At 47.1% G+C, this 12,840-nt stretch overlaps 1 protein-coding gene across 1 annotated transcript; it reads left to right on the top strand.

Annotated features, from left to right (window-relative positions):
* Positions 1-5,119: 5,119 nt before the first annotated feature.
* NBL1 (NBL1, DAN family BMP antagonist) lies at positions 5,120-7,669 on the top strand. The gene is made up of 3 exons (XM_063145467.1): positions 5,120-5,325; positions 6,112-6,223; positions 7,439-7,669. The coding sequence occupies exons 1-3, from the start codon at positions 5,120-5,122 to the stop codon at positions 7,667-7,669; spliced, it is 549 nt and encodes a 182-aa protein (XP_063001537.1).
* The last annotated feature ends 5,171 nt before the right edge of the window (positions 7,670-12,840 follow it).

Below are 12,840 nucleotides of genomic sequence, written 5' to 3'. Positions count from 1 at the left end.
AGTGGTGGGCGGGGCTAAAATCAAAAGAGGCAAGGCGAAATACCCCCCAATACCAATCGCTTTTCCTGCCATTAACGCAGCGGTAACCTTTTAGAATGGGGAAGGGAGAAATTGCAAAAAAAGAAAGTTGAGAAATGGCCGGACCATTGGCGGTTGGGAAGAAAAGGGGTAGGACCATTTGAAGAAGGCGTGGCCCTTTGGAAGAATCCAAATTCGCTTCCCCCCCCCCCCCCCGATATGAATTTATAAGGACTAACAAATTGTTCCTGACATCAGCTTTCGCGGGCGCTGTTCACTTCATCGGAGGCATGAAGTGTTAACCTCAAATGAATTAAGCTTGGGTTCTAAAGGACAGAGGGAATTATTCATCTGTCGTACCACGAATCGAAAGAAGTCCATTACGGCCCAGGGAAGCTGATGCCAGAGTAAATACGGTGGCTTTAAGGTGCCGCACAAGCCTCTTTTGTTAGCTTCACTGCAGCAGACCTACCCGGCTGGGAAAAGGCTATAAACATTGCAGTTTGGACACCTGTAAGAGCGTTTCCATACACGGTGAGCGTAAATGCGCTTAAAATGTGAGCGGTGGACCCTTCCTACCAAAGTTCAGGCTTCGGAATTCTCCTCTAACAGCTCCCCATGTTTTGCTTGACTGCTCGTGGTTCTTTGCTGCCTGCCAAGATCTCTCTCCCTCCCTCCTTCTCTCTCTCTCTCTCTCTTTCCAGCCACCTGCTCCACATCCTGTCTCACTGAGCTACATATCTCGGCGAAGACAGTAATCTACGTGTTCTCCGTTCTTCCTTTCTTAAAAGCAGATGGCCTGTCCTCTTGGTTTTCTTTTTCTTTTTAAGGGGGAGAATGCATCACACTAGGTAAGTTATTTGGGTTACCCAAGGGTGTCCTCCAGATGTTTTGGACTACAACTCCCATAAACCCCAGATACCATGGCCGATGGTAATGAGGGTCCCAAGTTGCTAACTCCCAGCATAATCATTCATTTAAATGCTTTACCTAATCATTGATTGATTGATTGATTGATTGAAATGGCCTACCCAATGTCAGGATGTTTGTGTCATTATCAGTAATGACTGCTTTTGTGACAATATCATTGTCACTTTCCGTATACTTCCTGACCTTTCGTTTGCCCTGTTTACAATTTCCCCCTAACTACGTGTCTATATATCCTCTGAGGATAACATTTCATGTGACTCTGATGAAGCGTTGTCCGCAAAAGCTTTTATTTTATAATAAAAAACGTTAGCCTTTATGCTGTCTCCCAAGAATTGGCAAGTTTGAGAGTAGTTACTTCCAATCCGTATGTAGAAATAATCCCAATTTGGAAGACGGTGGACAGGACAGATGGAGACATTTGGGGTGGAGAGTAATCCAAATGGATCTCCTCTCCTTTGGTCATTAACATTGGGCACAATCCGCCAGAAAGGTTCTCCTGCATAAGCCTTGTGGGCACGCACAGGAGCTGTGCAAGAGCTATGCTTCCTTGGACTGCAGCAAACTCCCTTGATCAACATCCCGAGGTCTTTCATCCCGACGTCCGAATTCCATTTCGGGGAAGCCCTCGGGGGGGGGGGGGAAGGGTGATTCCAGTAGTGGGCAGGGCCAAAATTCGCAAATGACCTGCCTTACGGGAGACCTTTCAAACTTTGCAAAAGGGGAAAGAAAACACTCCAAAGCCAGGAAACCGGCAAATGGTAGGCCTTCAGGGGAAAGGGGGCAGGCCCAGAGAAAAGTGGGCATGGCCATTTGGGGAACCTAGGGGTGGAGCTAGAGTGAGAGTTCAGTCCGGCCGGATTTGGCCTGCGTCCGGAGAATCAACACCTCCAACTTGGCGATTGGGTCCAGAACTCCAAGAATGAGTCTGTCTGCCAATGGGTCACTTACATCCTTTTGTAAAATAATAATAATAATAATGTTGTGTGTGTGTTTGTGTAAGACATTCAATTCAGAAATCACGTGCATTTTACAAGGGAGGCCAATGCACTATTTCCCATTGCCTTCCTGGCTTGCTAGTTTGACTTACCGGGCTAGCAAAGCAGTCCTGCCCGGGCCAGGTTTGCATCCACAATCCCAGGTGTGATAACTTTGGGTGTTCTACGCCGCTGCCTTCTTTTCCTCCCACGGCAGACTTCAGGCTTGGCTTCACCCCATCGTGCAGGTCTGAGCTCGCCGGCAGAGCAGAGCACTTTAATAAACAAGGCACAGGGTAGGGGAAAAAGAGAGAGAGGAGAGAGAGAGAGATTTGGATGTGGTGATGGAGGCCTGTTGGTGGATTTTCCATCTTGGCCTCCGTTCAGCTGCAGTTGGGCAAGGGCTTTTTGTCCAAACACGCCCAACGGGTACCTGGTTTGTTCTCGCCATCGATCGGGAGGCTGTTTCCCCATCGTGCCAGGCTGCTGCGCGTGAAAGCTCCCTCCAGACGACAAGCCCGTGCGGGAATTTCCCGTCGGGCACTTTCGATGCAAAAGGTTGCTGATTTAACAGGAAAGCCGACGGGTGTGAGATGGCCCAGGTAAAAAAGATGTACGAGTCCTTTTCTTAAGAAGAAAAACAAAACACATGTGTAAACTTGCAAGAGGCATACATTAAAAACCATAAAAAATATTAACGTATAGAATCAAGAGGGGTCAAGCAACTCACAGGGTATTCTAGAACATGGACATCTTATAATACAATGGATTTTAAAAAACAACAACCCAGCAGTATCGATTCTTTATATTAAGGAGAGAAAGATGGTCTTAAAACGGTCAAAGTTGATGGGACCTGCAGTCCTAAACATCTGGAATGTACAAGATTAGGGAACCCTTCTCTAACCAAATTGATTCTCTATCCTCCTCCTCTAACTTAGGCATTGGTGTTGCTAATAATAGCTGGAGAAGTCCGGTAACCTTCATCAGGGTGGACTAGCTGACCTCTAAAGTTCCCTTCCGATTCTAGGATTCTGCATCCAGGGCTGGAGTGTGGAGATGGGGGGTGGGGAGGGAGTGTAAGGAAATGTTATGTTTCCCCCTTTAGGAGGAGTCAGGCTTTTAGGCAATGGAGAACAGCTGTTGGCCAGAGGAAAAACAGCTGGATTTGCATCTTATATAGATGGTGCAGACAGAGGTGAATGAGGTGTCTGTGGCTGGACCGGACCAGGGTCAAAAAAGACCAGAGGGCCTTGAGAGTGATTCTTCTTCTTTTTGGCTCATCGTTTGTAAAGTTGTTATAGTGGTTTTAAATGTTACGTGCATTTTGCATGCTTTTGTGGTTTTTAATTTTTGTATATTGTTTTTAAGTGTTTTTATCTTACGTGAACCGCCCAGAGAGCTTCGGCTATGGGGCGGTATACAAATGCAATCAAATAAATAAATAAATAAATAAATTCAATATAACAACAATAATAAAATAAAAAACATCTGTGTTATTGTCAAGATGTAGACATTTCTTAAAATAAAAAGTGGGGGATGTGAGTGTGGAAAGGAGGGGAAATTCCCCCCCCCCCAATTGGGGCAATTTGATATTTTCTAATTCATTGCTGTGACAGGAACACACCGGAATCGAAATAGCTTAAAATTTAAATTTAAATGGCGCCCTTCACACGTCCAGCCTCTGCCGGATTAGGCTGACATCTCTCGCAATAAATTCGCTTTCTAAGGATACACCCATGGTACATCTTTAATCTGTACGTGCACAGCAGGCTTCCACAACTGGCTGCACTCCAGATGTTTTGTAATACAGCAACCATCAGCCCCAGACAGCACTGCCAATGTTCACAAACACTAGGAGTTGTTAACTGAAACCTCTAACAGGGCCTAGATTGGGGGCGATGGCCACAGACAGAGGTGAGCCGAAAATGGATCTCTAGGTCCAGGTGTTTTGGACTACAATTCCCAGCATTCTTGACCATTGACCATGTAGGCAGGGGCTTCTGTGAGTGGATGCCCTAAAGAGCTACCTTCTGTCCATCCTTCATGTGGTTTGACTATTTTCCAGTTGTTTTGAGAGGGCGATTGTGCATGCTGGCAAAACGAGCATGGCCGATCCATTTTCGCAGATTGAGCTGCCCCTAAAGGCACAAGATCAATTTAGGATGTTTTTTTTCTGGTCAGTTGGCAACCCTAGGGAAAAACATCTTCTTGGACACCTTGTCCAAAAGTGACACCTGCTGGCCACACTCTGCATTTCTGACCATTTATTCTATTTCTAAGTTCCAGAACTGAAATTGAACCCTGGCTGTAAATAAAATAAAATAAAATAAAATAAAATAAAATAAAATGGGCCTTTCTTCAAATGCCAATTTTTATTGTGCATTCTGCTACGGCTCTTCCAAAACTGCTTTTTGCTATTGCCTGCTAGTTCCTGCTCTTTTTTTTTTTAATGCAGTCTTTAAAAAGCAAATTGTATCGTACTGTACTTATTTTATGCATGTTGCCGTTGTGTGCTTTTGTTAAAGCAATAAATACATCGATTGATTGATGAATATAGAAAAACGCAACGCAATTTGACGGTTTGCATAAATCATAGAATCATAGAAGCATAGAATAGCAGAGTTGGAAGGGGCCTACAAGGCCATTGAGTCCAACCCCCTGCTCAATGCAGGAATCCACCCAAAAGCATCCCTGACAGATGGTGGTCCAGCTGCCTCTTGAAGGCCTCTAGTGTGGGAGAGCCCACAACCTCCCTAGGGAACTGATTCCATTGTCGCACTGCTCTAACAGTCAGGAAGTTTTTCCTGATGTCCAGCTGGAATGCCAATGCCAATTACCAATCCGGCACAAAACGAAAGAGGCTGATCTGTAAGGATAAATATCATCGCTAATTCTTTTTGTAAAACCCACCCATACCCATCAATAAAACGAACAATGGTGTTTGTATATGGATCTTGAGGGTCTGCAATGAGCTGGAATTGATAGCCTCCCCCAACCTAGCTCCCTCCAGTTGTTTTGGACTCCAATTCCCATCAGCCAAGGCCAGCATGGCCGATGGTAAGAGACGAGGGGCGTGGTAGCCCAAAATATCTGCTGGAATTTAAATGGCACCTTGATAAATGGGGGAAGGAAACACATACATGGCAATGGGAAAAGGAATTTCTTGTTTTGCTCTTCTGACATTTCCTTCCTTCTCCATGAACCCCAGTTCTAGGTTTTTGTCGGAAGAGGCCACGATGCTGAGGTACCTGGTGGGTGCCCTCTTTCCAGCCCTGATCCTGGCTGCACCGCCTCCCATTAACAAGCTAGCCCTGTTCCCGGATAAGAGTGCCTGGTGCGAGGCGAAAAACATTACCCAGATTGTCGGCCACAGTGGGTGTGAGTCGAAATCCATCCAGAACAGGTACGAAATCTCCTCTGGGCTGAGATGGCCTCTTTCTCAGCTCCATCGTATTTCAGATTTGTAATTCATAGCGCTGTTAGGAACTCGAATTGGGGAGATTATGGGGATGGGATGGCCATTAGAGATGCCAACCAACTTGAAAGAAAAAGGTTCCCGGGTTGCTGTTGTTTTTCCGGACTCTTGCCAGCAAGGAAGGAGGAGAACATGGTTTAGCTATATCAGCTTTAAAAATAAATAAAAATAAAGGCGGCTTTTGTGATAGACTCTGCCAATGTCACAGGGCTCTGCCTCTATGTCACAGCTCCACCTCCAAACTTCCCAATTCCATATGCCATCGTCTCAGAAGGAAAGAAAGAAGATCTCCCTTCAATAGATGCTTTATGTATTTCCCTGTTACACACGAGAACCTCAAGTCGCTTATGGAAATGGTTGCAATAGCCAGTACAAAGATGAGAGACAAATTTATGGTCCATCAAGGGATATTAGACACTCCAGGTTTAGAGGCAATCTACCTATGTTGGGAAGCCATACCAGGGACAGACCTAGACAGAATAGCCCTTCGGGCTGATCCAGCAAGGCTCTTTCAGTGTCCTTAAAACAGCATAAAAATGGCTTCCCTGATTAAAATTGGCCAGTGCCCATTTAATCAACTGAATATCCAGTTGATTAATCTACCAACCGGCATTTCAGCCTTGTTTCCACCAGCCCCACCCCCCGCCTTGCTCTGTATGATTAACATCTCACCTGCTCGCCATTCCTTCCTTACCTTTCGTCTTTCCCTTGCAGGGCGTGCCTGGGGCAGTGTTTCAGCTACAGCGTCCCCAACACCTTTCCGCAATCCACGGAGTCTTTGGTGCACTGCGATTCCTGCATGCCAGCCCAGTCCCTGTGGGAAGTTGTGAGTGGCTCCACCTGTCAAAGCGAGTTCTCTTAATGGGGAGAGCGAGCGAGCAAGCGCAAATGGTCTCTCTGTGTTGATCGTCTGTGTATGTGGTTGTCTCTGTATTCTCTGTCTGTCTGTGTTGTCTCTCTGTCTGTATGTTTCTCTCCCTCACTGTCTCTCTCTTTGTTTGACTGTGTGTGTGTTTGTGTGTGTCTATGTTTGTTTCTGTGTGTTGTCTCTCTGTCTGTATGTTTCTCTCCCTCACTGTCTCTCTCTTTGTTTGACTGCTTGTGTGTTTGTCTCTCTGTCTCTGTGTTGTCTCTCTCTCTGTCTCTCTGTTGTCTCTGTCTGTATGTTTCTCTCCCTCGTGGTCTCTCTCTTTGTTTGACTGTGTGTGTGTGTGTTTGTCTTTCTATGTTTGTCTCTGTGTTGTCTCTCTCTCTTTCTCTGTGTTGTCTCTCTATCTGTATGTTTGTCTCTGTCTCTCTTTCTTTGTTTGACTGTGTTGTCTCTCTCTGTGTGTCTTTCTATCTGTATGTTTCTCTCTCTCTTTCTCTCTGTTTGACTGTCTGTGTGTGTCTGTGTGTGAGGGAGGGAAGAGTCATTTAAGGGAACAGGAGAAGTCTAGGGGTGGGGGTGGGGAGAGGATTCCAGGTATCAAGGGAGAGTGGGCCAAGGTGATGCATGGTAGCTGCACGACCCCCCCCCCCCGACTGACAGAGCATTTGGATTTGGCATAGGAGGACTGGGGGAGTGGCTTAACACTCTCTAGGTCACAGTGGGGGAGGGGCTTAATGTCCTCTTGGTCACACTGGGGGAGGAGCTCAGTGGTGGAGCACTTGCTCAGCATCCAGACAGTCCCAGGTTCCCTCGGAGGGTAGCAAGGCTGAGAGAGGTACTGTTGGTCACAATAGATCATACTGGGCTAAACGAGGGGTACTGAACCTCTTTCAGCCTGAGTGCAGAAGCTCTTGGGGAAGGTCACATTGCAGGGGTGGGCAGGACAAAAGGCAAAGGGGCGGGGCAAAGGAGGTGGGGCCACCAAACCACCCTATTGTAGCTTAAAGCTCTTACAGCCAGGATCTAGGCCTTCAGAGACGGCTGTCAGCCTTTCAGGATGGGGGGGATAAACTGCCCAGAAGCCTGAGGCACAACACCCCTAAGCTGGACAGCTCCCGGATCTGCCCAGTCCCGCTTCACAGCTTCTCTTCCCTCCTCGGCTTCTCCCAGGTGACGCTGGACTGCCCCGGCAACGAGGAGATCCCTCGCGTGGACAAGCTGGTGGAGAAGATCCTGGTGTGCAGTTGCCAGGCCTGCGGGAAGGAGCAGAGCCAGGAGGGGGCGCTCTTCAACGTCTACCTGAACCCCAACGAGCACCTGCCGGCCGAGGGGCCCAATCCTCACCCCTACGGCCAGGAGCTTTCCAACCACCACCACCGCCAACATGAAGAGGAGAACTGACCTCCGACCGCCCAGGACTGTCCCACCAGCTGAGGCCACCCAGTCTTTCCCTTCTCTCTCTTTCTCTTTCTCTTTCTCTCAATTTCCCACCATGCTTTGCTCTCAGCGACATCGACGGGAGAGGGACCAAAGCCGGACCTTGACGGGGAAGCTGGGATCCCACGGTAGCAGCACAGAGAACCGGGCGCTGGGAAAGGGCTGCTTGGATTCCTGAAACGGCACACTGCGAGAATATATTTAGGGGCTGAGGGTTGGGGGAGAAAGTGGTTGATAAGGTCAGGGGGCGCAGGGACCTTTCTTTTAGAGGTCAGACTCAAATCGTTTGAGGTTGATGGATTCTCGGTTGCTACCTTGCCACGGGGACACTTTTCCGGAAGGAGACCCCAACGGATTTCGGGCTCGGGGGAGCTGAACTGGTCCGGACTCCTTAAAAGGAGAAATACCCCTCATGTTTGGTGCTGTGTATCATCGATCAGGCTGCAAAAAGATGGATCTTGTGAGACGTGGCCTACCACGTTGCCTGGAGCGTGTCCCAGGACTGTTGCAGTGCCCGGTCGCATCCCGAAAAGAGAACTTAACTATTAATAACAACTCAGCTCTCAAGAGAACCTTGTTCAGCACTTGGTGGCCGAGACAGCATTTTCCCTGACAACCGGAGCAATGACATCTCACCCGCTTTAACAGCTAATCCCTCTCCCTGGGGGATGCTGGGAATTGTAGTTATGCGAGGGGGGGCGTCTCTGATGAAGTGTTCCCTCAAGAAGGGAAAACGGCCGTTCAGCTAAGTTAAGCCAGTAGTATAGACTTGAAGCTCCCTTTCTCCTTCCCACCTTGAGAACGCAGATGTAAAAAAATGATATTCCCAACTATATTTGGCTCAAAAGTGCGTTTCGATCGTCGACATGTTTTCTTAGTGTTTTCTGTCTTGCATTTGCTACATCCATCCATGCACGAGATGGATGATTACTGGGGGGTTTCGATGGGCATGTGAGAACTCCCCAAGGCTATGTCTATCTAGCTAACTTAAAACTGGGCTTTAACCCCCCCCCCCCGAGAAGACTTAGGCCGGAGAAGAGATGGATGTCTTCACAGCCGGGATTTTGGGTGCTTCTTTCAGCTGGGTGGAAGAGCGACCCCCCACTTCCAATGGCGTTATCTATATCTCAAAACAAAACAAACACGGTCAGAAATACAGACACCCCATCGCCCCAACGGATGTATTACTGCACTCTCATGTGTATGCAAGAAATCCCGTATACGTCTGACGACAAAATATAATCATGTGCATCTCATACGAGACCCAAACGTACAATGCTTTGCCATTGACCGGAAGCACAAATCATGACCATTCAGCGCAATGGGACGTTACTGGACGCCCGTAAAATTCGAACGCAGCGCATTCGGTTCTAACAGTATATGAGTGCCATTTAGTTCTTAGCACCTTTGTTGGGGGACATTGTTACCTAGCCCTTAAATATTGAGTATTCGGATTTCCTGTTAGATGTACATGAACTCAGTGCCTCTTATTTCAGCATTATCTGTGCAATTTTTGGTGGATTTTTCCAGGGCAGGTGGGAGTACAATGTCCATTAGCTTTCAAGCATTCTGTGTTTGGCTCTCATGGGAGATACATATGATTATACTTCGTAATTGGAGGTATAGATGATGATGATTTTGGATTCCTATTGGAGCATGGAAATACCGTATTTCTTCAATTCTAAAACGCAATTCCCCCCCCCCCCATATAAACATCTCTAAAAATGGAGTGCGTCTTAGAATCACAGGTGCGTTTATTATTTCTTAGAAACAAAGCTTTTTTTCTGTTGGTGGTACTGAAATTAGTGTGCGTCTTACGATCGATGGCGTCTTACAATCAAAGAAATACGGTACATCAGTTGTATTATCCATTGACTACCACATGCCTTTGGTAGGCTCAGGTAAAATCCAACCTAATTAGGGTAGACCCACTGAAACGGATGGGACTTAAATTAGGCATAAATCCCATTCAGTGTGTCTACTCTAAGTTGGACTTAAATTAGACCCACTGAAATGGATAAGACTCTAAGTTGGACTTAAATTAGACCCACTGAAATGGATAAGACTCTAACTTGGACTTAAATTAGACCCACTGAAATGGATAAGACTCTAAGTTGGACTTAAATTAGACCCACTGAAATGGATAAGACTCTAAGTTGGACTTAAATTAGACCCACTGAAATGGATGAGACTCTAACTTGGACTTCAATTAGACCCACTGAAATGGATAAGACTCTAAGTTGGACTTAAATTAGACCCATTGAAATGGATAAGACTCTAAGTTGGACTTAAATTAGACCCACTGAAATGGATGAGACTCTAAGTTGGACTTAAATTAGACCCATTGAAATGGATGAGACTCTAAGTTGGACTTAAATTAGACCCATTGAAATGGATGGGACTCTAAGTTGGACTTAAATTAGATCCATTGAAATGGATAAGACTCTAAGTTGGACTTAAATTAGATCCATTGAAATGGATAAGACTCTGTCCTTCTCTTTGATTTTTTTTTTAAAAAAGTCTTAATCACTGATCCTTTACAACGGAACTTGAACTTTGCCCTGCAAATTCTCTCTCCTTGTTCCGAACATGATGGTAGCTTGAAAAGCTTGTAACACACACACGCACACTCACTTACGTGTACATGTATTTCCACCTTTGTAGTGTGCTTGATTTTTGACCCCTCTTAAATAAATTAGATCTAACATCTCTGCTCCATGTCATTTGCTGGGTTTATGTCAGGTGAATTTGATAGAGCAAAGGCTATATTTCAAAATGGAACTCAAGGCAAGTGCCCTGGACACCTAGGTGACCTACCCACTCCCACTTTTTTTAAAAAAAGAAAAATAACGGATTTTCTTACCGGCAGCTGGGATTGCTGTGAAATAGGTTTCTGTTGGGGCTCCAGGGCTTCTCCCGTGCTTTTTGAGATTTAACTCACTTTCAAAAAGATCGGGGGGAAACCCGATACAAAGACCTCAAAGCGCAATTCTTTCCTGTGAAATTCTGGAGTTGTGCTATAACCACAGCACCATCTAGTGGCTGCAAAATGAAACATATAGAAAGGTATTCCTCGAATCAAAGCATCTGTCCGCCCGTATAAAGGAGCTGATCTTATTCCTGCAAAGAATCTGGAAGCTAAGCCCTGGTAAGGATGCAGGATTTTAGCCTCGTGTGGGGAAGCCCCAAGTCTGTGGAATCTGCGTGTCTTGGGGAAAAAAACGATTCACCGCGGATTGTACACAATCTTTTGGCTAGTTGACTTGTCCTTTGCCACACCTCCTACGACAGCCATTTTGTGGTGGCGCCCAGGACAGGTTCTCAAATTGCCTAATGTACCCATTCATTCACCGGGTAGAGGAGGAGAGGGCTGCTTAAAAGTGATGGGCCAGACAGGAAAGGCAGCTTTTCAGCTTTTGAGGAAGAGTGATTTCGGGGGGTGCATAGGATTGCGCGTATCAAAAATCACGGATCAATAACCATGGCGCTGTGAGACAAAAGGCAAAGACCAGTAACATTCTCTTCATGTCTTATGAGACATCTCCTCAACCTGGTATGTTGGACTAGAACCCAGGAGAAAGAACTGAAGAAGAGCCCTGCTGGATTGATTGATTGATTGATTGATTATTGCATTTATATCCCGCCTTTCTTCCTCCAAGGAACCCAAGGCAGCGTACATAATCCTCCTCCTCTTCACTTAATCCTCTCAACAACCACCCTGTGAGGTAGGTCCAAAGTCACCCAGTGGGTTTCCATGGCCGAGTGGGGACTAGAACCCGGATCTCCCGTCTCCCAGTCCGACACTCTAACCACTACACCACACTGCCTCTCAGACCTTGGATCAGACCAAGCGTCCATCTAGCCCTGCATTCTGTTCTCCCGGAACGGCCACTGTAGCATTGCACGTGGTCAGGATGTAGTTGCCTGAAGTACAACCCAATTAGGGGGCGTCCTGCTTTTTTTGGGGGGGGGATGAATTTGGCTGGCAAAGGGAACCACGTTTTGATCAGATCTCCAAACTTTCTCAGGGCCTCCTTGGGGAGGGGCGTGCGTCTGTCTCGCACGTCTTGCACCAGGGCACTGCGTTGATTTCCACCTACGCAGATCGACCCCACAGAGAGAGAGATGGAGTCAGAGGGGAATGACATGATTTCGGGGTTAGTGGTGGTTGGGGGACCCTTGCTTCTTTCCTCTTAAAAGCCACCAGGTGGCACTCTGGATTCAACAAGGCCGTGCGGCGGTGGAGGGGGCGAGCATTTTTGAGATATTCACGTTTTTGAGACATTCCATGGGGTAGGAGGAGGAGGAGGAGGAGGAGGACGATCATTTATATACCACCCCATAGCTGAAGCTCCCCGGGCAGTTTCCAAAGATTAAAAACAGTGAACATTAAACACAAATATACAAAATTTATAAAACATAAAGACACTTTTAAAAGTCCCTGTTTCTCCCCAGATTCCTGTCTCCAAGCTGATGCAGGTCCACAGGTCGAATATCAGTGTCCAACATAGTCGGGCATCTGCTCCGGCCGCAGGGGTCCGTTGCCAAACCCTAGAGTTTAAAAACACTGCTGCAACACTGGGTGTTCCCCTGCCTTCTCCAAAAGAGTGAGACGCATGAAGGGAGAGGGGGGAAAAAGACACCCTATAAGCTCAGTGGGTAGAGAACCTGCTTTGAATGCAGACAGTCCCAGTTTCAAGTTGGGGCATCTCCAGACTGAAAGATCAGCTAGCCGCCTATGAGAACACCCTGTCTCTGCCCCAGACCCTGGAAAACAGCTGCCAGTCACGAGCGGACAACGCTGCACTTAACGGGACAAATCGGCTGTAAGGCGGACTCCCAAAGCAGATGAGTAAAAAACTCTGCCTCCCTTGCTTTATCCCTTTGGGCAGTAATATGGATCAGGCCCAGGCAGGCCGCAACAGCAGCAGCCGAGGACAGGTGAGCGTTGTCATAAATAAGGGTCCACCAATTTGTGGCTTTTGGGGGTGGGTGGGGGCGTCAATCCCCGGCACGTCCAGATTAAAAAGAGCTCAGGGTTGGGATACATCCAGAGGACAGCCTCTGCCCGTCCGAGTGGACATCACTGGGTTAAACGGACCAGAGGGAGAAGTCCGTTGGGATGTTCCACGTAG

Source organism: Elgaria multicarinata, chromosome 20, assembly GCF_023053635.1.
Source record: "Elgaria multicarinata webbii isolate HBS135686 ecotype San Diego chromosome 20, rElgMul1.1.pri, whole genome shotgun sequence".
Classification (NCBI taxonomy): domain Eukaryota; kingdom Metazoa; phylum Chordata; class Lepidosauria; order Squamata; family Anguidae; genus Elgaria; species Elgaria multicarinata.
The sequence above is the reverse complement of the archived record's forward strand: the minus strand, read 5'-3'. Positions and strand labels throughout refer to the sequence as shown.

What these genes read in the sequence shown, in the direction of transcription:
- NBL1 (XM_063145467.1), top strand. Translation starts at nt 5,120, where the DNA reads ATGAACCCCAGTTCTAGGTTTTTGTCGGAAGAGGCCACGATGCTGAGG. An exon ending in TCGAAATCCATCCAGAACAG is followed by an intron (nt 5,326 to 6,111) that starts GTACGAAATCTC and finishes TTTCCCTTGCAG; the next exon opens with GGCGTGCCTGGGGCAGTGTT. An exon ending in CCCAGTCCCTGTGGGAAGTT is followed by an intron (nt 6,224 to 7,438) that starts GTGAGTGGCTCC and finishes GGCTTCTCCCAG; the next exon opens with GTGACGCTGGACTGCCCCGG.